We start from the raw sequence: 27736 nt of genomic DNA, 5'->3' as shown, positions 1-27736 counted from the left end.
TATTATTATATTATATATTATTATTATTATTGGAGCTTTCACAAATACAAAATAGGCTACGGCCTGAAACATGCATCATTTTATTTTTCCCTTTCATCAACTTGAAACAGCTTTACCTTTACCATGCAACCTTTATCAACTTAGTTAAACTAAATATTATAGCTTGTTTATTGTATGTATTTTTTTTAAATAAAATATAATATATAATTTAGATATAAACCCTTGGTTTCTAATCTAGCAATACACGTTAAATATACATAAAAGTTAAGACAAACAAGAGGCAACAAACAAATACATAAAATCTAGTGCTGTAGCTTGATTCCCTAAAAAAGTTTAATTACAGTGCTGTTACTGTGATGGGAATCTCTAGTGAAATATCAATCCACAACATTTTTAATGGGGAATAAAATACAATTGTGAATGTCATTATATTATGTGTTTGTTGACATTTGCTATCCGATCTCAAAAGTAGATAGCCTAGCTATGTACACACAACTGAGTTAAAAGTTTGATCAGATAAAAAAGAAAAGAAAATCATGACCTGGAGAAGCAGAGCGTCTCAAAACCTTTTCCTAAAGCATTGAGTAGTAATTATTCCACTTATAACGAGAGCCCCTAAACAACAACAAAAATAAATACTATGGTTGTGTTCGTTTACTTTGAAATAGTGACCACACAAACAAAACGTCTTATAACATTTTCAAAAGTAACTCAAATACTATGTCTACAGATACATATTTAATACAACTAGGGGCCAGAATTTACACCCTGGCCCCTTTTTCCTCGCCACTGTATCTACTTTGAAAAACGAATTTCCCGCGAAAATACAATAAGCGAAACTGAAGGCAGCGCGAGCGCACAGACAGCACACTCTCTACCAAACTTGACTACAATGTCCAAACTCGAGGTTTTATCAGCTGAGTCGAATACATTCAAGAAGGAGGGCGGGTAATATTCACGGTGCTTTCGACTTCAGGCTGTTTCCCCATAGGGCACAAAGCTTCTGGGCTTACTAGTATATTCTTAATAAGTAAACAGCGGCGATATTCTGTCCGCGACACAAAAGTGGACTGCTAATCTTTAAGCACACTTTCTGCCGCGGCTGGTTTTTGTGTTGTAGTCGGCGTTCACTACCGCGCGGAACCCAATTTATGATCCGGTAAGAGTTCGCGAAGCGCTCGTTTTCACACACAGATGAGTCGTCGTCGCGCTGTTTTCTACATGCACATTTGTGTTGTCGCGGATTCCATCCGGTCTGTAAAACAAACTGAAATGCCGGCTCGTTGATGTTAACTGTTACTTTGTTGAGGGGGCGAACCGGTCTCGGCTGCTCTCCCTTTGTTTGGGCTCAGGACTCGGCTGAATCCACTGGGCTTCCGTTTCAAACACCTCATTCGACCGCGAACGCAATTCTAGGATGGCTCCACAAAAGCACGGTTCTGGTGGAAATGGTTTTTACGCCAACAGCACGAGTAAAGCTGCTAATGGAGGAGCGCACGTATCGTCCGGTGTTGTGATGCCTTCAGTCAAGCGACCCAAGATGGAGCACATCCAAGCCGACCACGAACTCTTCCTGCAGGCGTTCGAGAGTAAGTTGCTCCGGTTTGCTCGTAAATCTAACTTTTTTTGTGTTGTAAACACCATAAACCGCTGTTTTTCTAGCACACTTAACAGTATCCAATTGTCCCACACTACTAGCTTGAGGGCTAAAAACAACGATACTAACCAATACTACTTTGTCCAGTGTTTCGTGAAATTTCTTAAATATGAATTTTAACGTGTGTTACCGGTTCATGTCATGGTTTTTGTCATAACAGAGTGCTTTTAAACGCTTTATAGTTGTCTAGGCCACATCCTATATGAAAATTAGACACGTGCATCAAGAGATGACACGTGTTTTATGGTGCTTTTATGTGTTTTATTATTTTAAAATGGCATTGGGGACTTAGAATTGTTGTCATAGAAGAGCAAGGGACATCAGCAGTCATGAACAACATAAAACCCTTTGAAACCCACGTTGTAGTTTTTCTACACGAGCTAAGACAAGTTTTGCCAAACTGCCACCTTGATTAATGTATATGAGTGCCATTGTAAAATAATGGGGTTGTTTTCATAGAGGCTGGCTTGACATGCGCTTAGTATGATGATTTTTTTTTTAAACATGGCATTAATCTAATTTTGCAACGTCTGTGATTCTCTGTTCACAGAACCAACTCAAATATACAGATTTCTTCGCACAAGGAATCTCATAGCAGTAAGTAGAGCACAATCATGAAGAAATAACATGTTGTTTTCATTTAGACTTTTATTGCCTGTACATCATGGCTGCCATAACAATAACTTAACTGGTTACATCTTTCATTTTTCCCTTTCTATTAGCCGATCTTCCTGCACAGATCTCTTACATATATGGCCCACAGAAACTCGAGAACAAATTCAAAAAGGTAAAATGATTGCTGCTCATTAAACAAACTTCATGCAACTTTATCTCTTTGTTTGTCAAAAAGCCACACCTTCATTTCCTTGTGCAGGCCTCACAGCGAGACAGTTTGTTGACAAATTCACTGCAACTGTTGAATGAGCGTTCCACATCTCAACTGATAAAGTAATGTTTGTTGGCGTTTGTTGTTTCAGAAAGTGCTTTAGCGTGAACAATCTGCTATTGAATGTAGAGAAGTCAAAAGTGGATCAAGAATCTCACAAGTAAGATGTTCTTTTATTCCAGATTTATGTTACTCTCGTTTTCTGAACATGACTGAATAGGCCAAAATGCATGCAGGGTTTTTAACTCCAGTCGTTTGTCTTGTAGTCTGGCTTCAAACCTGCAGCTCACTTTCACTGGATTCTTCCATAAAACTGGTAAGCCAGCATTAAGTTCAAATAATTTTTGTACGCTCTTACCGCTCAAATAATATCCCCGGATCATTCAGTAATTCCGATTTGTTGTTCAATGTATCAGAGAAGCCATTGCAGAACTCAGAGAATGAAGAAAATTCGGTGTCTGTAGAAGTGCTACTCGTCAAGGTCTGCCACAAGAAGAGAAAGGTAAAACTTTGCGTCATAAGGCATCTTTACACAGCCAAGTTAAGGCTGCTCTGTGCCTGCTCAAAATTCAGTGTAAAGATGCTATGCAGCATAAAAGCCGGACTAAATTGTGCCTGTTCTGACCCACTTCAGCCCTAGTATCAAAGTTTAGAGCTACAATTGCTGTGTAAATGCATTTATGCCACCTCTGAGCAGCATTCAACAGCCTGTGTAAAGACACCTAAATGCCATTTTGGAAGCGCTTCTGTACCACCTTTGCTGTGTAAAACTCTTGCATTGACCTTGCACACCAACAAAAACAAGCTTCCTCAATGAAAAAAAAACTTGTCCTTGTCTTGATTATGTATGTGGCCATGTCTGTTGGTTAATTTTTAATCTGTGTTTGGCCTTGCCAGCTGGCACATAAAGACCCAACAAAATCACTTGACATGCAAAGTTTTTTTCATGTGTTGAGAGCATTTGATTTGACAAAAAAATCAGCACTTGAGTCATTAAGAATTTTGGTCCCAGGAGAGTAAAGGTTTGGTCACATTTACCATTGTTCAGCAAATCATTTAGCTGGAAACATTCAGTAAATAGAAATTATAAGTGAGGTTGAAAGATTTCCAGTGGATCCGCCATGCTGACCAACAGAAAGCTGCTTGTTTCAAAAGTGAGCTGTGCATTATACTTGGCTACACTTTTGACAATAGGGCTGCCCCCTAATAGTTGACTAAACGTTAGTTGTCGAGAAGAGGCTTGGTCGACTAAATTAATCAGTCGGTTGGAGAAAAAAAACTCCACAGGACTTGGCGAAGTCACACAATGACAGAATGCTAACACGGCTGGTCCATGCGGTGAAATGTTGGGCAAAAAATCCAATGCGTGGGAACATTTCGAGAGGGCAAAAAACGACCACAAGACTTAAAACATGTTAGTAGAGCCACTTTACATGGCTGCTCGCCCTATGGTTAACGTTAACCTAGATAAATGTGAGCTAATATTAGCTGCATATCCAAGTGTTCGTGTGGAATGCAGAAGCTAAATTAGTACCGCGCTTACTACACAGCATGCTTAACTTCCATGTCCACGCCACCGGAGTGTTGTAGAGTTTCAGTTCACTGCTATGTTTATTTATTCGTTTTTATATAGGCTAATGTATATTTATTTTGTTTGTGTTTAGACCTGAGTTTTCATTCAATGTTAAGGTTGCATTCTGATCTCAGAAAAGTTCATGCAATGTTTGCCTTTATGCGTGTACTTCAGCTCTTAATTTATATTTTTAATGTTAATTTAGTCAACTTTTAGTAGTACACTAGCATATATATGGTTTCAAAGCTAACAGACATTTTGAACTCGTCTCATTTTTCATTTTATGTTTTAGGACGTGAGTTGCCCAGTGAAGCAAGTTCCTACAGGTAAAAAGCAGGTGCCTCTGAACCCAGACATCAGTCAGACCAAGCTGGGAGCTTTTCCCACACTGGTAGTGCCCAGCCTCGAGTTTGAACCCAGTAACAGCCACATGGTGAAGTCCTACTCCCTTCTGTTCAGAGTGTCACGTCCAGGAGGGCGAGAGCTCAACGGCATGACCACCAGAGATTCCAGTATGAGCTTTAGCTTTTGAGACTTAATAATATTACACCTCGAAACACATTTTGATGAGGCCTGTTCACAAAAACGTTCTTATCTTCTCAGATGTTATTGAAGAGCTGTCTAACAGGAAGAAGAGATACTGCTCTCATCAGGATGATGGAGAAACTACGTTTGTGGCACAAATGACAGTTTTTGATAAAAATAGGTAACCGTTTTTTTTTAACACCACTTTAAATCAGTCTTTTAAAATGTTTAGTTTACTTTGTGTTTCCTTGTCTAGTTTAAAGGTTTAGTTCACCCAAAAATGAAAATTCTGTCATTAATTACTTACCCTCATGTTGTTCGACACCTGTAAGACCTCCGTTCATCTTCGGAACAGAAATGAAGATATTTTAGTTGAAATCTGATGGTTCTGAAAGGCCTCCATTGGCACAATGCACAGTTCACTCTCAAGACCCTTAAAAGTTACTAAAGACGTCGTTACAAAGTCCATCTCACTACAGTGGTTCTAAAATAACTTTATGAATCTGCGAGAATAGTTTTTGTGCACAAAAAAACCCTAAATAACGACTTGTATAGTGATGACGATTTCAAAACACGGCCTCATGAAGCTTCGAAGCGTTATGAATCACTGAGTCGAATCAGCAGTTTGGATCGCCAAATTTCAGCAGTTTGGCGGTTTGACACGCGATCCGAATCATGATTCGACTCACTGATTCATAACGCTTCGAAGCTTCATGAGGCCGTGTTTTGAAATCGTCATCACTATATAAGTCGTTATTTAGGGTTTTTTTGCGCACAAAAACTATTCTCGCCGATTCATAAAGTTATTGTAGAACCACTGTAGTGAGATGGACTTTGTATCGACGTCTTTAGTACCTTTTAAGGGTCTTGAGAGTGAACCGTGCATTGTGCCAATGGAGGACTTTCAGAGCCATCAGATTTCAACTAAAATATCTTCATTTGTGTTCTGAAGACGAACGGAGGTCTTACGGGTGTCGAACGACATGAGGGTAAGTAATTAATGACAGAATTTTCATTTTTGGGTGAACTAACCCTTTAAGACTTTGTTTTTGCATTCCTTCTACAGACGCCTCCAGCTTTTGGATGGCGAGTATGAAGTGTCCATGCAGGAGATGGAGGAGAGTCCTGTAGGCAAGAAAAGGGCAACGTGGGAAACCATACTAGATGGGAAGGTCAGTTGCAGGCGGTGTGTTTTATTAGTCTGCATTTAAGCAGTAGAGATGTGACGGTGAGGAAATGGTTGGAGTTCAACAATAAACGGATGCAGTGAACGGATGCAGTGTTTATGAAACAAATATACAAATAACGCACCTTTGGCGATAGAAATGATTGTAAATGAGCATACACCCCGTACGGTCCGCCATGCTTTGTTTACATCTAACTACCACACAATTCCTTGCGCTCAGGCAGTTTGGCGTGACTTTGCCTGGAACACTACAAAGTCGTGAGTCGTGGTTTGAAGTTGTAATTTACGGGCTCAAAAACCTGCCTGGAACGCAGCATAAATCTTCCGCCATCGCCAGTCAGAAGAGAGGAGAAATTATCTGACTTGTGCTGTGACTATTTCGCTTGGCCATAACTGTAGTGTCTGTTCTCTAACTGAACGATATCATTTTTATTATTAATAAAAATCAAAACGACATTCGGGGGTGGTGCCGTGGTGGGCAAGTGATGTAATCAGTGTGAGGCTGAACATAATGTAACACCGGTAACACAGACTATCGCAGCAAGCCTATTCGTTTTTGGTCTTTTATTTGGGATCTTTACTCTGTTTCAGTGGCTTCCACCCTTCGAGACCTTTTCTCAGGGACCCACACTGCAGTTCACTTTGCGATGGACCAATGACACTGCTGACAGAGGAACGGCACCAGTGGCCAAACCGCTTGCCACACGGAATTCTGAATCCAGCACAGTAGACAGCAGCAAGCCTAGTAATGTAAAGCCCCCACAAGCAGTAGGTAAGATCACAAGCACTGGTTAATTTTTACAAGTAAAGTCCAATAACTTTTTGGCCTTTAAAGCATATTGATTCGTGTGTAATGCTTAAGATCCTGGTCATAACAATGTAACAATTTTTTATTAGTTGCAGCCGTTAATGATTCAGTTGGCACTGATCTACCAGTAAGAAGAGAACAAACTCAAGCTGAACCTCGTCAGAAACTACGCGTTTATTATCAGGTGAGTAATATGCATCTGTAAATTTACCTGATGACATCAACAAAACTTTCAAAGCTGTCTATACACACAATACAGCACACTTATCTGTGATCCCAGGCTTTTATATTGACTTTCAAAGTGCAGGGTGTATCCTTTATTCACTGTCTTTCCACTGTAGATTTCTGTGCTGTATGATATCAGCACGAGAGCGTTGGAGTTCATAAGTCCTGCTGAGACATTTCGCTCTATCAGTGGGCCGCTGTGTGGTCACGGTGTGTTTTATCCATCCTCTTTGTTTTTAGTTCCTCTACAGCAATAACACACGGCAGCAGACGGAGGCCAGAGATGACCTGCACTGTCCTTGGTGCACGTTGAACTGCCGTAAACTCTACAGCCTCCTCAAGCACCTCAAGCTCTCGCACAGCCGCTTCATCTTCAACTATGTGGTGAGAGACATCACCAGAAACAGTTGTTGTGGGACTCAATTTATAAATGGCTTAGTTGTAGTTGGACTGGGTTAAATCACATGTATAAACTTTGCATTTAGTCCATATTTGGTAGAAATGTTTATACTGATGTAACTGTGTTTCTCACCCAGCCTCATCCTAAAGGAGCCAGGATAGATGTGTCAATTAATGAATGCTATGATGGCTCTTACGTGGGCAACCCTCAGGACATCCACTGCCAGCCTGGCTTTGCCTTCAGCCGTAACGGCCCAGTGAAGAGGACTTCGGTTACACACTTACTTGTGTGCAGGTCTGTGTGGTTTGAAAATGAAAGTATGTGTATCCAAATTAAAAAATGATTCAGCTGCTGCGTGGTCTTAGTGAAATGTTTCATTTATTTATTAATTTCTATTGTGGTTACGATGTGTATATATATCACAATATAGTTAAAATTTAATTAAAAAAAATGGGATATTACTTGGTCGTTAATTTCCCCATTAGCCAGTCAGTTTTATTATTTGGAAGCAAACCAAAACAGATTTAATGTTTAATGAATATATGCACACTTTTTTACTGCGTGTAATTTAAGTTCTACACTGACTACCGTTCAACTCGTTGGTGTCTGAAAGATATTTAACATATAAGTCTCTTATGCTCACCAGGGTTGAGTTTATTTGATGATAAACGGTAATCGTGTACAATTTTACATTTTTAAAATTTATTTTCTATTTAATATATTTTAAAATGTCAAAGCTGAATTTCCACGAGCCATTACTCCAGTCTTCAGTGTCACATGACCCTTCAGAAATCATTCTAAAATAATGATTTGCTGTTCAATAAGCATTTATTATTATAAATGTTGAAACAGTGCTGCTTATTTCTGTAGAAGTGGTCATACATTTTTTTTTCTTTTAAGAATCTTTTTGATTTAATATTAAAAAAGTTCAAGAGAACTGCATTTATTTGAAATGGAAACCATTGTAACATTATCAGTATCTTTACTGTCACTTTTGATTGGTTTAATGCTTCTTTGATGAATAGAGGTATTAATATCTTTTAAAAGAATCTTACCCACCCCGAACTTTAATTTGCAATACTACTGTTTCTTGATAGCCACTAACAGCCTACACCATGTGTACTCCGGACACTTGTAGACATAATCAGTTAAGTGTAGACTTAAGGCACCCATCTGTGGCACAGACTTATTTTCTCCTTCGTGTCAGATTTAACATTTCTGTAGTATATACTGTAATTATGCATAGGCCAACCTTGCATCCATTCTTTGAATCTGATGTTAAAGCAGTGTTGCGGTTTCCACAGGCCCAAACACCCAAAGCCCAGCCTCTCTGAGTTCCTTGAGCCAGAGGATGGAGAACAGGAGCAGCCACGGACGTACATCAGCGGCCACAACCGCTTGTACTTCCACAGCGACAGCTGCATGCCGCTTAGACCACAGGAAATGGATGTGGACAGTGAGGACGAGAGGGACCCGGAGTGGCTCCGGGAGAAGACTGCTATGGTGAGGAAGCAGTCATGAGATCATTAACCTTTTTGGTTCTTTTACCATTGAAGGTCCAGCATTGAGGTTACTTGATCAGATCGACTCTCAAGACAGATGGTGTGCTGCTTGTGACTCTGTGTGTGCGTGTGTGTGAGACATCGTGTCAGTGGAATTATATTACATTCATGTATTCAAATCACATCAAAAGATGCACAGGATCTGATGTAAATTTGCACTAAATCAGTGTTCGTCGGGTTAAATTGACCTGCAACATTGCATTGAGTGACCTATAGATTTCTAGCTCCAGTTTGTTTGATTTTGTCATTCCATTTAAATGATTTTGTTCATCTTCATCACCCCTCAGCAAATCGAGGAGTTCACAGATGTCAATGAGGGAGAGAAAGAGGTCATGAAACTGTGGAACCTGCATGTAATGAAACATGGGTACGTATTTTCTCTTCTCATTCATCACTGTCCTTTCTTTTAATAGTTTGTTGTATTGTCTCAAACCTCTTCCATTAAACACAATCCTTGTCCCGTATATCACAGTGGCCCGGATACATTCCCTGTATCACCTTGCACATTTATGTGAGCTCATCTCTCAGAGGTCGATTACATTTCTGCTAGTAATCTTTTTTTTCCCTCCGTGCAGATTCATAGCAGACAACCAAATGAATCAGGCCTGTGTGGTGTTTGTGGAGCAGCATGCCAACACTATCGTCGAGAAGAATCTGTGCCGGAACACTCTGCTTCATCTGGTCAGCATGCACGACTTCGGCTTAGTGAATACAGGGACTATAGACAAGGCCATGGCTCACCTGAGAGATCTGAATCAGCAAAAAGCCAGCCAGAAGCAGTCCGAAACGCAAGACGGTGCTGACAGCGGACCCAGCGGCGATGGCGAAGTCGGTGTATCCAATTTAGTCAAGACCCAGAATCACTGAAACCACCTCCTCTCACTCTGGATTGAATTAAGTGTCAGTAGGCGTCAAACGCCCCCCCCTGGATGTGAGAACCACCACTTTCTGCACTCACAGGGTTAAAGATGATGTCTAGTTAGGAACAGGCTGTGTGGTGATTTGACCTGACGTCATCAGTTCAAAGCAACTCTAGATTCAGATTACTTGAAGATGCCATTAGACTTTATGATGAACTATAAGCAGGTAATCACTGATTTTTCTCTACACACACACACACACACAACCCTGTAGCTCTAGCAAGTTTTTAGCACTTGTTTTAGATGCCTGTTTTTAAAAGGACTATGAAAAGATTTTTTTTAATATATTTTGGATATTGATGGGTGGAAATGGCTCCTACAAACTTGCTTTTATTGCATATTTTTCACAGGGGTTGATAAACTCATTCTGAAAACTTGAACATTTTAGTTTTGCTGATGTATAGTGTTTTTTTTTGTGTGATAATTTTTCAACATTTTCTGTTAGTGCCACCCCTACAAGGTTATTGTTGTTTTTTTCTTCTGTGGGACTTCTTCTGGACCAAAGTTTTGTTGGTCTCTTTCATGGTGGCTAAAGTGAACGTTAATGTTTCACCACACTTGAAGACGTTTTCTTTGGAATCTCAGATTGAAGAACCACAATCAGTGCTGCAGGCTACACTGCAATTTGTTTTTCAAGTTTTTCAGAGCCTTAATTCAAACCTTGCAACACAGATACATACATGTGCAGGGTACTAAAACACAGTGGGCTGGGATGCCTTGCAGAATGTTTACACTTGCCTTACCCATGGGAACATGGACTCTAAGCAGGGTTTGAACTTTTGGTGTAAATTGGTGTGAACAGGTTTCCTTTTTCTCTTGTTTGAATTTCAATGACACTTTACTGCACACAATACTGTGTCCAGTTCCACCTTTTAAGATGCGTTCGTTTTCTCGCAGTGCGTCTGCTCTGCTGTATCCATCGGTTTACTTTGGTTCTACTTGTACTTCATGGTGCCCATTTGTTTTATTTTCAGGTGTTTTTTGAGGAAACTTGTTATAATGTACATAAAATTAGTAATCTGACATGGCTTTGCTGAAGGTGACTGCATTCCAGAAGGAAGATTATTTTAGACCAAAGTGAAATGGCTACAATGTTTGTCTAGTTTGTTTCTACTCAGATATGGAAGTCTTCATAGTTGTTTTGTTGTTGTTGTTGTTGTTGTTGTTGTATGCATCTGTTTTAAAAGAAAGGGATCTGTTTGTAAAAAAAAATACTGCTTTATTTTGCTAGAACTGTGCACTGGTTTAAAAAAAAAAAAAAAAGGTTTTTGGTCAATATTTTTAGATCAATTACTTAACTGGCTGATGCGTAACAATCAATGCAGCATCAATTACATTAGATGTGGATTACTGATATAAATTAATGTCAAAAAAATATTTATATCAAGAATATGATAGGAACAATATGAAACCTGCTTGTGTGAATGAATTATGCTGAAACAAGTGCTTCAGGTTGTTCTTTATTTAAAATAAAGATTTTTTTGTTTTACAATTGATACCTCACAAGTCATGGTCATACATTTATCTTTCATCTATTGGTTTTATTTTGAGTAAAAAAAACAAAAAATCAAGAATTTGTTCCAAACCGTTTATTCAATTGCAAATGTTCAGTTGCATTCTTACATCTGTACTGAGAAGGCACAGGCAAAATGAGGTAAATGTACATTAAACGGTCACAGTTTTATAAATATAGTATTGGATATTTCATGCGTGTATCCTCAATGTTCCCTTCTGCATTGAGGAATTACATAGTACCTTGTAAATGATGTTCTTTTACCTCAGGAACATGTGAATTGGCCTCTCATTTTGTTTTGTGAAATATGCCTTTTCCCCCCTAAAAGCTCCAACCAATGCATTACAAAGGTTACCGTAAGGTAACCCAGCTAATGAAAACATGAAATGGTACAGTAAGACGTATATTAAACGTGAACATTAAAAAAAAAGTTAATTATAAAATGGCACAACACTTAAGCTTAGTGCGAATGATCACATTTCTGTGTATTGATATCTACTGATCAGTAACATGTTGACACATTAGCAGTCTACCCTGTGGTTTCAAAAAATTAGAACAATGAGTACCAGGCAAACAAGAATAAAATACTAGTTGTTTGGTATGCCATCTCGAAATGTTACTGTCCTAAATAAAACAACATCCAGCTATGTTTAAACAGGCTACAGATATACTCTCCACTTCTGACTTGAGAAAACATGCAGAAAGATTGTCAGAGCATAAAAGATTCATCGTTGTGAAGAATTTTTATTTTGCACGTTTTCTGAGCAGTTTTGAGTGCCTTTGATCTCTGAATGCTTCACTTTTTTTATTGTGGTAAACCAGACCAACATGCTTTGCAACTTAACACCTGCAGGCAAAGACTTTATTAGACTCCTCTAACATGTAACAGCTTAACAGTACATTTTTGCAAAAGAGACTAAGATCGCAACACCTGTCCACCTGTAATGAGGTCAAGGAGTAGTGGTTGGCGTCATACCTCAAAACAGAGAACGTTTAATGTTATTCTGCTGTGATATCTGTAACTGGTAGTAATAAGAAAAAGGGCAAAATGTGACATCTGAACACTGTAAGCACTTGGAAAGTTTGATCAAATTAAAAGAACTTGAGGTCTTGAATTCCAGCAGACTGGATAGTCATCATGCATCAATCAAAACACCAGCACTTTCCATCCGGAGTGTGTAAAGGAGCAGCCAAAGAAAAGGCTGTCCACCACCTGATCCAGTAGCCAATCAAACACCACTTCTCTGTTCCCCGAGCCAATCGTCACCCTCAGCTTGAAGTTTCCCCCGTCGCTAGGGTTGTTGTTGTTGCTCACAGGAAAGAGGTTGACCACTTCCATGTCAAAGGTCACAGACGAGCCAACAGTGATGGCTGGCAGTTGGTTGGTCATCTCCTTTCCGTTCACAAACACAGCACCTGGAAAAGGGAAAGCACATGGCGACTTAACACTAATGTTTGCGTCTCCTCGAGAAGCCTGCAGTTGGTGAGTGAAAAGTGAAAAAGCACTGATTTAAACTTCAACAGCAAAATTGTGTTAGTTTGAGCTGATTTAAACGGCTCAATTTCAACTAAACATTTGAGCCATCCCTCATAAATGTTCCCAGAACTCATTTATTTAATTGTATTGGCAATAAGCATTAATACTTACCAATTAAATATTTACTATGCATTGTTAAACTGATACATATTCTTGCTTGTGTTCATTTAGCTAAAACAGTGAGGAAAACATTCCTTAATTATTTCTAGATTTAAAGTGTCTACCAAATGCATAAATGTAGATTACTATATATTAATGCGGATAAAACTATACTGAGAAAATTAACACCGTTTCCACAAAAATATCAAGCAGCACAACTGTTTTCAGTATTGATAATAAAAATAGATGTTTCTTGAGCAGCAAATCATCCTGAACGATCATGTGACACTGAAGACTGGAGTAATTTGGCTGAAAATTCAGCTTTAACATCACAGGAATAAATTACATTTTAAAATATATTATAATAAAAACATTTATTTTGAATTGTAGTAGTTTTTACTGTTTGACCAAATAAATGCAGCTGTGGTGAGCAATAGAGAAAAAAAATCAAACCACCCCAAACTTTTGAACAGTAGTGTATATACTGAATATCTTAAAAGGCGGATCCAATATTATGATCATTTAACTATATTTTCCTTCTTGTTAGGCTTGCTGCGATAGTCGGTGTTGAAAGTGTTACCGGTGTTGAGGCGCAACACTGGTTACATCACTTGCCCACCCACCGCGGCACCGACCCCGCCGTCGTATCAAGTATTTGTATAGTAATACAATCATTTAGTTCAGTTAGAGAACAGACACTACAATTAAGAACGGACTGTGTCTGCTCAATACAGTGTGAGCCAAACGTGAGTCCCAGCACAAACGCAGCAGGAGTCAGATTTCATTCATCGCGAGAGCGAGGAGCTGAAAGACCAGATGATCGCGTAAGATTTGGTTTCAAAGCGAAATGTAAAAGCGCCTATTTAAGTGAGTTTGTCATTGTACTGTTTTGTTGTTGTGTTTTTCATTAAAGGACAACTCCGGTGAAAAATGAACCTAGGGGTAATTAATACATGGTTACTGAGTAGACCGTTCTCTGGGATGCGTTATCATGAATGTAAAGAGTTTTATCTCTAAAAACAGATTAGCTTATAACGTGAGTAAATGGGGCACAGAGTAAGTAAAATTAAATCACTAGTTAATACCACTAACAAGGCTAAAAATAGCCTCACACTAACACGGTAGCATAATGAGGGTCCCTACATGCAAACCGAAGCATTGAGAACTTTGTAAGTGTACAAACAGTTTAATAAGAAGATACTTTAGATAGACAGAATATTACGTGTACACAGACAGGAGCCATCTTGGAAAACAGTCTCGACAAGTCGAGCCACGAATGCTGTGCTAAGTGAGCTAGCTGGTCGATAGGAATTATCGCAGCTTACTTACTCTGTGCCCCATTTACTCGCGTTATAAACTAATCTGGTTTTAGAGATAAAACTCTTTACATTCGATTTTCTGAATGAAAACGCATCCCAGAGAACGATCCACTCGGTAACCATGTATTAATTACCCCTAGGTTCATTTTTCGCCGGAGTTGTCCTTTAAGAGTAATAGGCTAATGAACCCACCATTCAAGCAACCCGCATCCGAATTGGCGCCAATTCTAAACTTCCAGCTCAACTTCCATAGGAATTCATTGAAAACACTCACTTTGCTCCGCACCGTTATGAATGCTCGAGCGGCTGTGCGCATTTTACTTTCGATTTAAAATTAGCGATTTGAAAAAGCCCCCGGTATTACCGGTGTTGTCACACGTCGATTAACCGGTGGGAAATTGGGAAAGTCACATCCCTACTTCTCGTACCATTAGTGGAGATGCAAACAGCCTGATCCCTCTGCAGCGAGTCAGTGTCAGTTCTGCTGTCCGCACACACACCCAAACTGTCACGCTTATCTGTCTGTCCAGCAGCTGTGATCCTGCAAACAAACAATGAGCCAGAAATCAGACGCATAGCGAGTGAGACATTTGATAGGTCTGCTGATCCGTGTTCCTGTAAAAATGCCATTTACGATGATTCTGCATCTTTCTGTCGTTTTTAATAATTCATTTGTATAGGTTGAGTAATAAGATCTTATCCTATTTATAGGGTCTCTCTTTCAAATGGCCCACAGTTTATTTTCTATGAGAGTGTGATGAAGAATGAAATGCTGATGTACTTGAAGGTGAGGGTTTGCCCACAGAAGTATGTGGAGGAGTTGGAGTACAGCACGCCTCCATGACCAGCTGATGAGTCACTGCGCATGGCGATGTTCTTCCTACTGCTTAAAATGTAACCGTCCACGCCAGGGTGCCATTCTGTAATCAGGCAATGAAACAACATTCGTGAAACGCCTTCATTTGGAGGTGTTTTTTGAACAATTTACACTGAAATCTATTCAACACGCGTGTTATTAAAAAGGCCCAGTGAGGAGTTCCTCTGAATAAACTTAGGAATCTCTTAAAGGGATAGTTCACCCCAAAATGCCATTCCCAATGTATATGACTGTGTTTAACTATTAACCATTGCTTTCAGCCAACTGTCCCAAGCGCATTTACAAGTTCAGCTTGACATAAACGCAAGTTTGCGCAAGCTTCACAACACATGCCACGTCACAACGTCCCTCTCATGAACGCTTGTATGAAAAAAGTTACAAATATTGGTATTTTTCTTGCACACACCTATTGTTTCACTTCAGAAAACAATGATTCATCCACTGGGGTCGTATGGAATACCGTCATGATCGCTGTGTGTGGTTTTCAAGCGTCAACTGAGCGGCACCCATTCAATGACATTATATGGACTCACAGAGATGGATTATTTTTAGTTTTTAGTTTGTGTTTATCTGAGGACAAACAGTCCTATACATCGAGATGGCATGAGGGTGAGTAAATGATTAGAGAATTATAATTTTTGGGTGAACTATACCTTTAAGACACCCAATATAATGATAGACGGTGTTTGCAAAGCTAGGTTTTGTTTAGTTTGTACCGTGGGGTGCGAGTGTGGTGTAGCCGGTTTGCGGGATGCTCCACGGGCTCCATTCGGTTCGACCCTCTCCTCTGGCGCACACACGGAACAGGTGGTCGATGTGCGGGTCAAGGTGGAGCACCAGGAACTCATTGTCTTTCCCGATGTACGCGTCCTCGTACTGGGAAGAGTTACCGCGACGGTACTGTAACCGGTAGTCCTGAGGGGTGAAGTCATCGTCCACCTACAAGCAAGTAGAACAGGCATTACCAAGAGGCTTACATGGGGTTAAAAATGTCAGATTGGACTGAACATGGGAGGCCAAACTCACCTTACACCAGCGCACAAGTACGCCGCCTGGTCTCTCCACCAGCTCCTCAATCTGGACGGGCGGATGAGATGCCACACTACCGTGCCGAGCCACGTGCGAACGGAACATATGCAGCAGAGAGTCGTCCAGCTGCGCGGACAGACATGGCACGTCCACCAGCACAGGTACCTCGGGCAGACTGAGGACACATGTATTTACGTAGACTGTTATTGATGTATAGAGAACAGATACTTTATATGATTCAATATAAATCTTTAGCAAATAATCCTGAATGGTTAAATAAACATCCTGTTTAAAACATGGCTTGCTGTCGATTGACGCATCAAGTCGCTAAATTGTCCCCAGTTAGTATAAAGAAGCACAAAACATGCGGACATTACAGGAGCCTAGCCAACAAAATGGTGGACAGCAATGTGGGATGGGTGAGTAATGTTTTTAAGGTGAGAATCAAGGCCCGTTCACATGGTGAGGGTAACTATACAATAACTATATAGAGCTCATTCAAAAGTGTTTATTCTAAAACACAGAAGCAAGGATTGTTATTTAAATGCCATCCGTGGTAGATTATTGCTGTAATGAATGTAGGTTTGACTGGATGATCCTGGAGTAGGTTTTGACATTTAAAATGAAACATAGCTACATCAGCAAGGTTTTATAAAGCTAAGCTTGGGTGATTCAGCGCATCCCTGCTAGTACAGCTGCCACCTCTCCATTAAACTTTGAGAAGATGCACCACAAAACAGATGAGTCATAAAACCAGCCATTAGTAAAGGTTAGGCAATGCGTTTTTCAATGAGTGCTGTAGTAATGTAATTATGGGAATATTGCCTTCTGAACTTCAGACATTAGTTTGCTTTGTTTTCTGTGTTCTCAAGAGCTGAAGATCTGAATCTCCATGTATTCATTGTTCCTAGACATGAACTGAGTGTGACTGAGATATCAAAGCTCTTCTTCATTCACTGGACCAGTTGAGGTTTGTTAAGTGAATGAGTCTGTGTGCTCCTCACCTGTCCAACTGGATCTGCAGGGCTTTCTTAGTGAAGCTGCCCAGCTTGTCCTCCTTCTCATTTATACCACAGCGGATGGCAGCCTCCCCTGAAAGGACAGCCATATTATTATATTCATATCTGAACGTCAGGGCAACTGTAGCAAATATAATCAAATGACATTTTACAACATTTTAGCAATTGCAAATTATCCAAATGGCCGGGCTCAACAATATGATTTTTTTTTTCTGCTGGTCCATATGAGCAAGTAGTTCAAGATTTGTACTTTTCCTGCTTATACTTTCAATGACCCTACAACAAAAACGTATATTTTTAAAGATAATTTATTTAAATACAATTAATTTAATTTTTAGCAACATAAGTTTATGCATTTGAAAAAATATTTATTTAAATTATTATTAGTGGTGGGCCGTTATCGGCGTTAACGTGCTGCGTTAAAGTGAGACTCTTATCGGGCGATTAAAAAAAATATCGCCGTTAATCTATTCTCAAAGTTGGGTTGAGAGCTGGGTCTATACTACGCAAGCTATGATGACTTTCACCTTTATATTTTAGCGCGGATGTATACCTAGCCGAATTGCACTGTAGGGGACGAGAGAACGAGTCTTCGAACCTATGTGTATGCCTACTAGTGTTGTCAAAAATATCGTTATTTCGATATGTATCGATACTGAAATATCTGAAACGATACGATACTCATTTTCTACAGTATCGATATATCAGCTGCGCTCTCCTCTCCGACCGACAGCGAGTTGACACGCACCCACCTCCTCATTCAGTCCGGTTAACCCTCTGAACATTGCGAATGGGTGTTCTGCTGGATTTTTCCTCATGACAGCATGTTAGTGATGGTGTGACCGGTCTGAATTTCGCGCGGGGTTGCACATAACGTTAATTCTACTAATTCCTACAGATTTGGCGGTCGCACCTGAAGCGCGACACATACCATAATAAAGCCGCCTTTGACATACAAGTGCAAAAATTAGCTCCTTTTTCCAGCTTATTAATGGTCAAATACACTCAAAAATGTCTCAATGCCCATCTTGGTGAGTTTTAACGTAAACACAGTCGTAACCAGCTCACAGGAACAGTGTTTTGGGATCCATGCGTGCGTCAGGCCTTAAAGGGACAGAAGTTATTTATTATTCAAACTACAAAAAGACAAACAATCACTTACGAGCACACATATTCTGAATGCCTTCGGCAGAATTCAAATGAGCCATTTTAATCTAGATTAATTCCAAGATTACAGTGAGATTAATCTAGATTAAATAATTTTATCTATGCCCACCACTAATTATTATATTTAGATTTTATTTGAATTAAAAATATTGTCCTAAACTCCTGTACACTGAATCTGAGCATCTTTTAGCCTGACAAGCCAGACCCACATCAAATAAAATCACCATTGGCAGGGCTCAATACGACGGGCGGGATAAACGGTTGTCTTTCAAATTCCCTCTGCATGCAATAGGATAGCGCTACAACCAACCAGAGCACCGAAGAAGGTGAAGCGGAGCTAGTTGAAAGATTAAACTTTCGGCGTATGCGGTCTGCAAAACTCCAAACACATCTTCCTTTCTTAAGAATGACTTCAGTGCCGTTCTTTGTTCTTTTCTCAAAGAAAAGCTTAACTCCAAGTCTTCCAGAGTCGCGGCCAAAGCCGATTCAAAAGAACCCTGTTCGCCAGCTTCTTTGTTTACAAGTAGTACTCGGAACCGCGTCAACTCTGCGGTCATTATGTTGAGCCCGCCCACCGACTCTATACACGATGTGACTGGCCTGACCAGAGTTTGGTTTTTCCAGCTTGCATGCCAACGGAGAGTTGCTAGACTAAGAGTCTTTAGCCTTGAATAGCCAAATTGTTTCCCAGTTTGATTAGATACTACCACCATAATGGATATTATTCAACTACGTATTAAGCAAATGTCCGGCTTGATTTAATTTCATACTGTTGACATAGACTTGCAAGCTGGCAATAGAACTCTAAAAGAAACTGACTGCTCAAAAATTAGGTATCCTTGTCTGGTACAAGACTAAATGAAATGTATACTTTCCCCTAACAAATAAGGGTCTTCGCATACTTTAAATCTCATGAGGTCAGATTAGTGTGACTGCAGTTGAAGAATCATTGTAGCCCAAACAGAGAGCAGCCGGCCAGCCTCCACTTCCACAGCTCTGACAGACTCACCCTCTCGGAGCAGCTCATCAGCTGTGCTGACTCCACTCTCAATGAGCTTCTGACAGTCATCTAAGGGACTGACACTGTCCAGCTCGATGTTGTCGACTTCCTGCAGCAGAGCATTCAGCCTCTCGGTCAGCAGTCGACTCACCGCCACCTGCAGCTCCTGGAAGTGCCGCTGCAGAGCCTCACGTGTCTGACTGGCACTGCCTCGCACCTGGACACACACACACACACACGTTGGTATAGGTGGTTTACGGAGACATTCCATAGGCGTAATTATTATACTGTAGGCGATAATTTTGTTTTTTTTATACTGTACAAATTGTATATTCTATCCCCCTACACCAGGGGTGTCCAACCCTGGTCCTGGAGAGCTACCACCCTGCAGATTTTAGCTCCAACCTCAATCAAACACACCTGAACCAGCTAATCATGGTGTTCAGGGTGCTAGATAATTACATACAGGTGTCTTGGAGGAGGTTTGGACACCCCTGCCCTACACTAACCCTACCCCTAAACCTACCTATCACAGAAAACGTTTTGCATTTTTAATAAAACTTTTTTTATTTGTTTATTTTGCATTTTAAAAAACAAGGACATCGGCGTGTACTCATAATGTAGGGGTCGTGGCCTGAAACCTGAATACACACCGCAATATAAGGACTTTACATACAAACATCTCCATCTCCATTCTTTGATGAATAGAAAGTTCAAGAGAACAGCATTTATAGGAAATGGGAATCTTTTGTAATATCATAAATGTCTTTACTATCATTTTGATCCATTTAATGCATCCTTGCGGAATGAAAGTACTAATTAACATATTTTAATTCTTAGATGACCCATAACTTTTTTGCACCATTATTTTTTTTACAATAATTATGCGAGGGAAAAAGTTAGTTAGTTATAGATTAAAATAATAAAGTACTGTACCTCTGTTGCACAAATTTAATGTTATGGAAAGCTAGTCCTCTCTAAACAGGACTTATGTATAAAGAAACAAGCCAAGCCCTATTTGAATGCAGAACTATAAATGCTATAATAATAGATCAACCAATTTATTCAGAAATTTAAAAATATACATTTAGTCATTAAGAGGGTTACATAAATCAGATATAGGAAGTGCTGGTATCTGTGTAATTCATTTAAATGTACCACAGTCTTGAACATGAGTGTAGGACCGAAAGCGGAAGTGGTGAGAAGTGAATGGCACATTTCAATTTTCTTGATGCATCTTTCAGACTGACTGCTTCACCTTCAACAAAATGGAGCCAAGAGTGACAGGAAGCCTGGCGGTTTTCAATGTAAAAAAAACAAAAAACAGTTCCTCTTGTCTTGTGAACATGAAACTCGCACTTGCAAAAGAATGTTAGCTTGGGCTCTTCAATGCCACGTATCAATGAACATTTGTATTTGTGCTGCAACTGAACTGTGGCCCAGTACACTACAGCTTAAAACCTAGTGATCAACCACACGCAAGCACTCTTCACACTGACATAAAAGGACACGTTAAAGTCTGTAATTTTAAAAATTCCTTGAGTTATATTTCTGGAATGAGAAAAAGTCTCAGTGAAAACACAACGCAGCCCTGGGCAAAAGCATATTGAGAGAAACGCACAACAGACCGCAGAGCAAACGCGTTGACGATTAGCAGCGTGGAACTCAACAGACTGCCGTCACAGTGTGTGTAGGTGGAGATAACACCCTGTCTTCCAGGAAGTGGGAAGAGAGTCTAAAATAACACAGATAAAGTGGTGCAGGATAAATGGATGAAATCCAAAAAGAGCCGGTGCAATTAATCAACCATAGTGGAAAGTTCCAGACTTGGCTTTGTTTGCAGTTGACGCAGGAAATGCTTCTGTCCAGAGACGTGCATCATTCCTCATACATTTAAGTCTTATCAGAATCAATCTGAATATTTTGAGCCAGGACAGAATCCTTTGCCTAAATATTGTTATTCGTGACAATGCGCTTGTGAGGAGCGTGTGGAGGGTGGAGGCAGGATCTCAGGGCTTTGCTGCTTTGGGGATGTGGGGCGATTTGAAGTGCAGACTCCCCATCACAGGATGTTTAGACTCAGCTTCTTCCCAAAGATTCAGTACAATCAAAAAAAAAAAGTCAGATAGGCACAAGAAAAAATATTCTTTGTTATGAATTTGAATTTGTTATGTTCAGTGTAATGTGATTTCAAAATTATATTCTTAGCTTGTTCTGAGTTTTGATATTGGTCACATTTCAATAAGTGAATGTGAATTGACCTTATGCCACAGTGAGAGTATACGAGTGGAGCGACAGCAATTTCACCTTCCAATTAACGGCCAAAATCATGTCGTTCCATGTTTACTGCATATCAAAATTGATCAAAATCGAGATTTAAATAAATACCTGAAATATATAATTCATTTATTTTTGGGTATATCTGGGCACAAGACAAAAACGCTACATAACTGTAAATATAATAATAATTAATTAATTATATATTATATACAGTATACATTATTAATTATATTTTTATAATTCTATAATAATATATTATTTATAACAACCATTTATTTTACATTTATTGCATTTATTTAGGCGTTTATTTAATGGTGACCATGGACAGTCCATGGCTACCCAGAATTAGCAATTGCAATCCCAATAATAATAATAAAATAATAATAGATTTTTGATGAAAGAATATTTGGTAACAGAGCCACATTTATTCTGCAGTCTCTGGTCAGGCAATAACAATAAGAATGTTGCTGAGAGAATATGAATACAATACTGTAAAGTAAAATATCAATACTTTAAAAATATCTATTCCCCCAACTCCCATCTCAAATAGAAATATGTATGCTGGTGTGGATCAAACACACTATAGCTCTGTCTGCTTTTCCTATGACCATGTAATGCTGGCTGCAGTCTGGCTCGTGGGTGACAGGCTGTGGGAAATAGTGGCCACTTGTAGGATTTAAGGAAGCCTCAGTGGCTGAGACAGAGTGTAACAACTTAAAGAGGAAGTAGAAAAAAAACAACTGCTAATGTTAAAGGTGCAACATCAAGCTCAACTACTGCCCAGGAAGCTTCAGTTCTTTTAATACATGAACAATCTTAAGACAGAGGAGATCCTACAACTGGAAGCTGGAAGTAGCTCTGCTCATGCAGGACAAATGTAGTCTGACCACAACTGTTGTGTCACTGCTGTGAATAACAGAGCATGTGATATGATCATATCAGATGGGCTGCACATATGGGATCTCAGTCAGACAGCTGCACACGCTGTGAGGTTAATCACAGTACTGTGGGGTGTCATACAATCACCAGTCAATGATCCTAAAAGTTTGGTTAAATTCTCTGTCCTGTGGAGGATGTGAGGAGAGAGCTTAAACATTCTCTGAGTTTAATGTCTCATATGAAGAGCAGGAAATTACAGCCTTGTTTACACTCTGAACGAGGCATTCTGGGAGGTGGGGGAAGGAGGAAGTTGGGTAAGATGCCAGAAGCAAAGACTGAAGATAACACCAAGCAGCAGGCCGGCTTTACATCCTACAGCCACCCCGGGAGACGTGCGGCATGAATCAGCCCTTCTGTGCTGACCAACAGGTTTCCTGGCACAGAGGATCTTACTTACTTCACCAAGACAGCGGGAGTATCACTTACCCTCGCTCTCTCAAAAACACCCACATATGTCCTGTTATTTGGTTACTGTGTAGGGAACCACTACCTTTGTGAAGCTGAATTGTTTCTGGCCTTTTCTACAGTTTTTTTTGATGAGGATGTTGTAGTATTTTTATGCATTGGTGCATGCTGGGTGGGATCAATAACAATTTCATTACTGTCTCTATGGTTTTGGCATGACTGTAACACTGTCCTAACCACACACGATGAGATAAAAACAGATTTACATGGAAAGATTGCTTATCTGGAGCCAGCCATGACCGAGACAAGTAACGAGCAAGAGGACATTTTGTCAATTGCTTGGTTTCTATTTCTGGCAATGTTGGATGGATGGATGGATGGATGGATGGATAGATTAAATTAAAGTTAAATTGCCCCTATCATGCTTTTTCAAATAATACAGGGAGTTTGTAATACAACTGTCTGCAAAGTAAAAAAAAATCAAAGTGCACAACAAATACATTTATTGTCATCTAAAACTTCCTGTTACATACCGAATCATCGGGAGTTGCGTATCTGCAGGTATTGTGAAGAAACAAGCGTCACGCGAGGATAGCGAAAATGGCAGATCATGGAAATAAATGTTATGGACTTTTCATACCCTTCCCACAGAACAAAACTGTCAACGGGCATGGTTGATATTTATCTATAACCGCGACAATTTAATTCAAAGTTGTTCGTTTGCTCGGCCCATTTCACCACTACATTACACGGACAGTTTTTCTAACCAGGCTGGGACAATATCAAACAGGCTTCGCTTAGCGTCTGATACTGAAGAAGCGGCAATTCAAACTATATTCCCGCTAGCAGTAAGTAGTGATTTTACCCACTTATTGACTGTCTAAACAATTTCTGATTAAATTTAAAGTTTCTTAGTGAGACATCATTAACGATAATATCCCCCGGTTGTCTAGATCCAACACAAGACATAACAGCATACATAACAGTTTGACAAATGTCAAATGACAAAGGTTAATATTATTTCCTGCCAGTGTTGTCATATAAATAGTATACAAAATACAACCGTAGATACATTTGGCAATCCCTTTTGTCAGATAGAGTTTAGCCTATATTTCATCAACAACACATAACTCAGGAGCTAACTATGTTAGTGTAGATGCTTATAGCTCACTCAATCCTTCAAGCTAACATCACTTTATCCACCAATTAAGTTGAAACGATAGTCATTTGACAAGCAAGGTATCTAGTCAATTTGTTAACAAACAAAAAAACTTTACTGTAATGTACAAACAACATATTTACGCGCTACCCAGTTCGCTGTTTAGAGTTCGTAACTCAAAGTGAAGAAGCTATCCTTGTAAAATCTTAAGGTGACGGATTACAATGATTAAAACAAAGTTGTGACTGCTGACGTTATGCGTTAACGTCTAAATGTTATATGCTAGTTCACATGTAGGCTGAAGTTATAGTACTGAAGTTACGTTCTGCAGGTTAAAATAAAGACTAAACTTAACACTCAGAAGCGTCCATTTCCAATCTCAAAACAATTGGTTGTTCCTCAAAATCTACATTTTCGTCAGAAACAGGATCAAATATATAAGGTTGGATGCATAATCTCTCCATTTTCATGACGGACAGTATAGTGTTTCTGTCACTAAAGCTACTGAAATTAGTTGCGCAGTGAAACAGCCAATCAGAGCAGAAATCCACATTAAAATTCATGACCCTTCCAAATAAGGCAAAAACAGACCATTTCATTCTAGGGACAATTTCTAGGGCTGTAAATGGACCTGTAAAACCATATCTGGACAATTTTTGCCCTTAAATAAGTCAAATACCCTCCATGTAGGTATCGGAGAACAATTTAAAAATTGTTTCAACTCATTCTAGGGCACCTTTAAATTGATTACCGCAGTGTCACATCGAGTAGCCTCGCCCACAGTCAAATCTCATTGGTCCAAAATCCCACCATATAGCCTATGAAATATCTTCTGATTGACTGAAATTGTGTCACATCGCACAGCAGTTTCGGTGTGGACAGACACATTGCTAGTTGTTGGAAACCTATTTATTCTTTCAGCGGCAGTGCAGAGTCACAGCATACCTGTTTGCGTGCCTGGCTGAGTCCATGTAGTCTCTGCTGTAGTTCGCTTCTGTAGTTCTGGGCTGCCTCAATGCTCTCCTTCGCCTCCTGCAGCAACGCCTCTGCCTCTATTGACATCCTTGTTGGCCTCTGCCAAAGCACAAATATCAAGGTAAAGTGTAGGAAAACATTTCCATTGATAGAGATAACTTTTAGTTTGACTAGATTTCTCATTGGGGTTAGAAAACATTACAGAGAAAGGCTAAACGCCCATTCTGGAAAATGTCACACTAACAAAGCTAAAATAATAATAACAGGAGCATGAAATTCCACACAGACCTGAAAAACAGAGCCTGTTCCTCATGGTCTGAGCTCATAAAAATGTAACACCAACTTTGTGCAACCATCGGGCCATCATTTCCACGTCACGTGGATGTGAGGAAGCGCGTTTTGAAACACAACAACATGCTCACAGCCTTATCTTTTGAAGTTTAACACAACGGGATGATGCAGTCGTGTATAGTTATGACTAAAAGGCTCAGATGCTATAACCTTGAGAAACCACATTCATGCCAACCGTCATATCAGTGCGGAAATCACAGGAGTCATGAAAATTGATCACTGGCCTGAAGGTTACATGCATCAAAAACAAGACCTGATGAGATGCGTGTGCTATAAACTCGTATGCACAACGGTGTGAGTCACGGTTTTTGATAGGAGGACATCAATCTGTGTGACACTCGACACACTGCTGTGCCTGTGAACAAGGGACAGTGGATCTTAATCCAAAAATGATTCACATTCAACATCTGTTCTGATTCTGATTTTTGGATAGGAGAGCACAAAGTCAATGCTAGATGCAAATATTAATACCACTAACCATATACTCGCAAATATCACCTATATATTTTGTTGTTAACATCAAAGGCTTTATGTCCAAACAAACTCAAAATCATCCGTCACTTGTCATGGAAATGAATGCTAAAATAATATTTGGTCTAGTGTTTGTTCTGTGCTAAGGGCCAGTCACAACAAGGACTACCGTGTTCTTACCACTTGATGCTCCATGTAAAATCTGGCTGCAAAACCAGTAAAGCTATACTAGTTTAAAATAATAATAATAATAATATATACATTTTTCTACAAATACTAACAAGAAAACTCGCTTCTTTACTGATCAGGGGATCTGTTTTGAGGCTAGCATGCTAAAATGAAACCACTTCCGTTAAAGATGTGTGTTCTGTTCAAGTGAAAGCAATGTGCCCATGTGGCTTACAATTACAAGCATGACTGAACCTACCCATATACACTACCCTTAACTAAAACTACACCTCAACTTCTGTACAATAGTGCCTGTATAACACTGGTGTCATTGTGCAGGAGAGAACAGCTGCCTATTTGTTTACGCGTGTAAGTGAACACAAACACAGGGCAGGTGGATCGGCAGCTCTGTTCTGCAAGCTATTCAATTGACCCTTGTTTAACACAAAGATGCTGACCTTAGTGCACAGAGCAGAGAATGAAGCTGTGCTCAACTCTCAAAAACACCCTTTCATCATCCATACACCTGTGAGAGAGAAACCTAAACAACAAATTATGACCTGCACCAACAAGCCTGTGTTTCCACACTCATCTCCCTCATGATCAATGCCTAAAAAATGTTATGAGCTGCAACCGCGGCATATTTAGCAGATTTTGACATTTAATGATCAAGGGAAAGGGAGGGGTTCTCCAAAATCATAGTCTAATCCTCTGATTTCGCAGCAGGGTTCTCATCCAGACTTGGGTTAAGCGCATTAAGACCAGCAATTATATTATCTATTGCTCTTCCAGAATCCTTTCCCACAAGTGAATCCATCAGGGAGTACAGCAGAGGACTGAGAGTACTTTCAGAGGGACGTGAATGACCTAGATACAAAGGCAAAAAAAAAATCTGCTGCCAAAGGACAATGTTGGGAATTCCAGGATAAGATGTCTCTGATCTGAGGATCATGTGTCCTGTTTCACAATCTGTGACCGTTCACTGATAAGGGCCACAGTTTAAATGGTCCTTCTCTTAAGATGAAGACCATAAGATGCATTAAAAAAAAAACAAGTGTTTATAAACTGCCAGAGGTCCATTTCATCCTGCTGCCTATCAGCTTTACCGTTATACTCTTACATAAAAACGTGTATTCCTCTTTTGATCCAATCCCAGCTTTAGATGACAGTTATGTAAAGTGCTGTATTTCTCCATAGGCCATACCGATGCATCGTGCACACTCAACATGTCTATACATGTCTAAAACAAGTGAAAAGTAAAGGCAGATGGGAGAAGAGCAGTAAAGATATGCAAATATTACTTTGCTTAGATAAACAACTGATCACTAAAGTAGTTAGCAGTTATTTTAAAACTCAGAAAGAAGCACTTCGTGAGGCTCTTCTATGGGGATCGCCACACCAACGCTCATCACTTTTACTCACCTCAGTTTTACAGTAAGCTCTTCAAACTGCTCCACCCATAAACCTTCTCACGAAGCGACAGCATCTCTAAACTAAACACTGAAAAATAAACTGTAACAAAAACATATGCTTCTATTAAGCGTTTTTTTTTTTTGTTGCAGTATTACCTTATGCGATCCTGTCTTGTGTCATATTAACTTCTGTCGCGGAGTTCCGCCATTGACGCCCTGGCAACAGTAAAGAGCTCGAGGCACATATTTTCACTTTGATGCAAACCCTTCATCC

The 27736-nt window shown here is 39.7% G+C and overlaps 3 protein-coding genes across 6 annotated transcripts in view; 1 reads left to right on the top strand and 2 right to left on the bottom strand.

Annotated features, from left to right (window-relative positions):
- The window catches only part of dus1l (dihydrouridine synthase 1-like), a 658813-nt gene that overhangs the window by 216903 nt on the left and 414174 nt on the right, over nt 1-27736 (bottom strand). The window lies entirely within an intron of this gene.
- suz12a (SUZ12 polycomb repressive complex 2 subunit a) lies at nt 857-11234 on the top strand. The gene is made up of 16 exons (XM_079834366.1): nt 857-1589; nt 2208-2254; nt 2380-2444; nt 2635-2703; nt 2810-2859; nt 2960-3045; nt 4409-4628; nt 4720-4822; nt 5708-5813; nt 6419-6599; nt 6725-6819; nt 7101-7244; nt 7397-7554; nt 8565-8763; nt 9110-9189; nt 9398-11234. Exons 1-16 carry the CDS (start codon nt 1418-1420, stop codon nt 9687-9689), a joined length of 2067 nt encoding a protein of 688 aa, XP_079690492.1. The 5' UTR covers nt 857-1417; the 3' UTR covers nt 9690-11234.
- Nucleotides 11161-27736, bottom strand: crlf3 (cytokine receptor-like factor 3). Of its 3 annotated transcripts, XM_079834379.1 has the most exons (10): nt 27619-27689; nt 27473-27550; nt 25031-25159; nt 19312-19519; nt 17121-17208; nt 16114-16291; nt 15804-16026; nt 14992-15130; nt 14639-14751; nt 11191-12671 (listed from the first exon to the last, which is right to left on the bottom strand). In XM_079834379.1, the coding sequence occupies exons 3-10, from the start codon at nt 25145-25147 to the stop codon at nt 12403-12405; spliced, it is 1335 nt and encodes a 444-aa protein (XP_079690505.1). In that variant the 5' UTR covers nt 25148-25159; nt 27473-27550; nt 27619-27689; the 3' UTR covers nt 11191-12402. The 3 variants fall into 3 exon arrangements, with proteins under 3 accessions (XP_079690503.1, XP_079690505.1, XP_079690504.1); XM_079834377.1 differs by lacking the exon at nt 27473-27550 and having other exon boundaries at nt 11161-12671; nt 27619-27736; XM_079834378.1 differs by having other exon boundaries at nt 27473-27694.

The sequence above is a fragment of the Gobio gobio genome (assembly GCF_949357685.1).
Source record: "Gobio gobio genome assembly, chromosome: 1".
NCBI lineage: Eukaryota > Metazoa > Chordata > Actinopteri > Cypriniformes > Gobionidae > Gobio > Gobio gobio.
The sequence above is the reverse complement of the archived record's forward strand: the minus strand, read 5'-3'. Positions and strand labels throughout refer to the sequence as shown.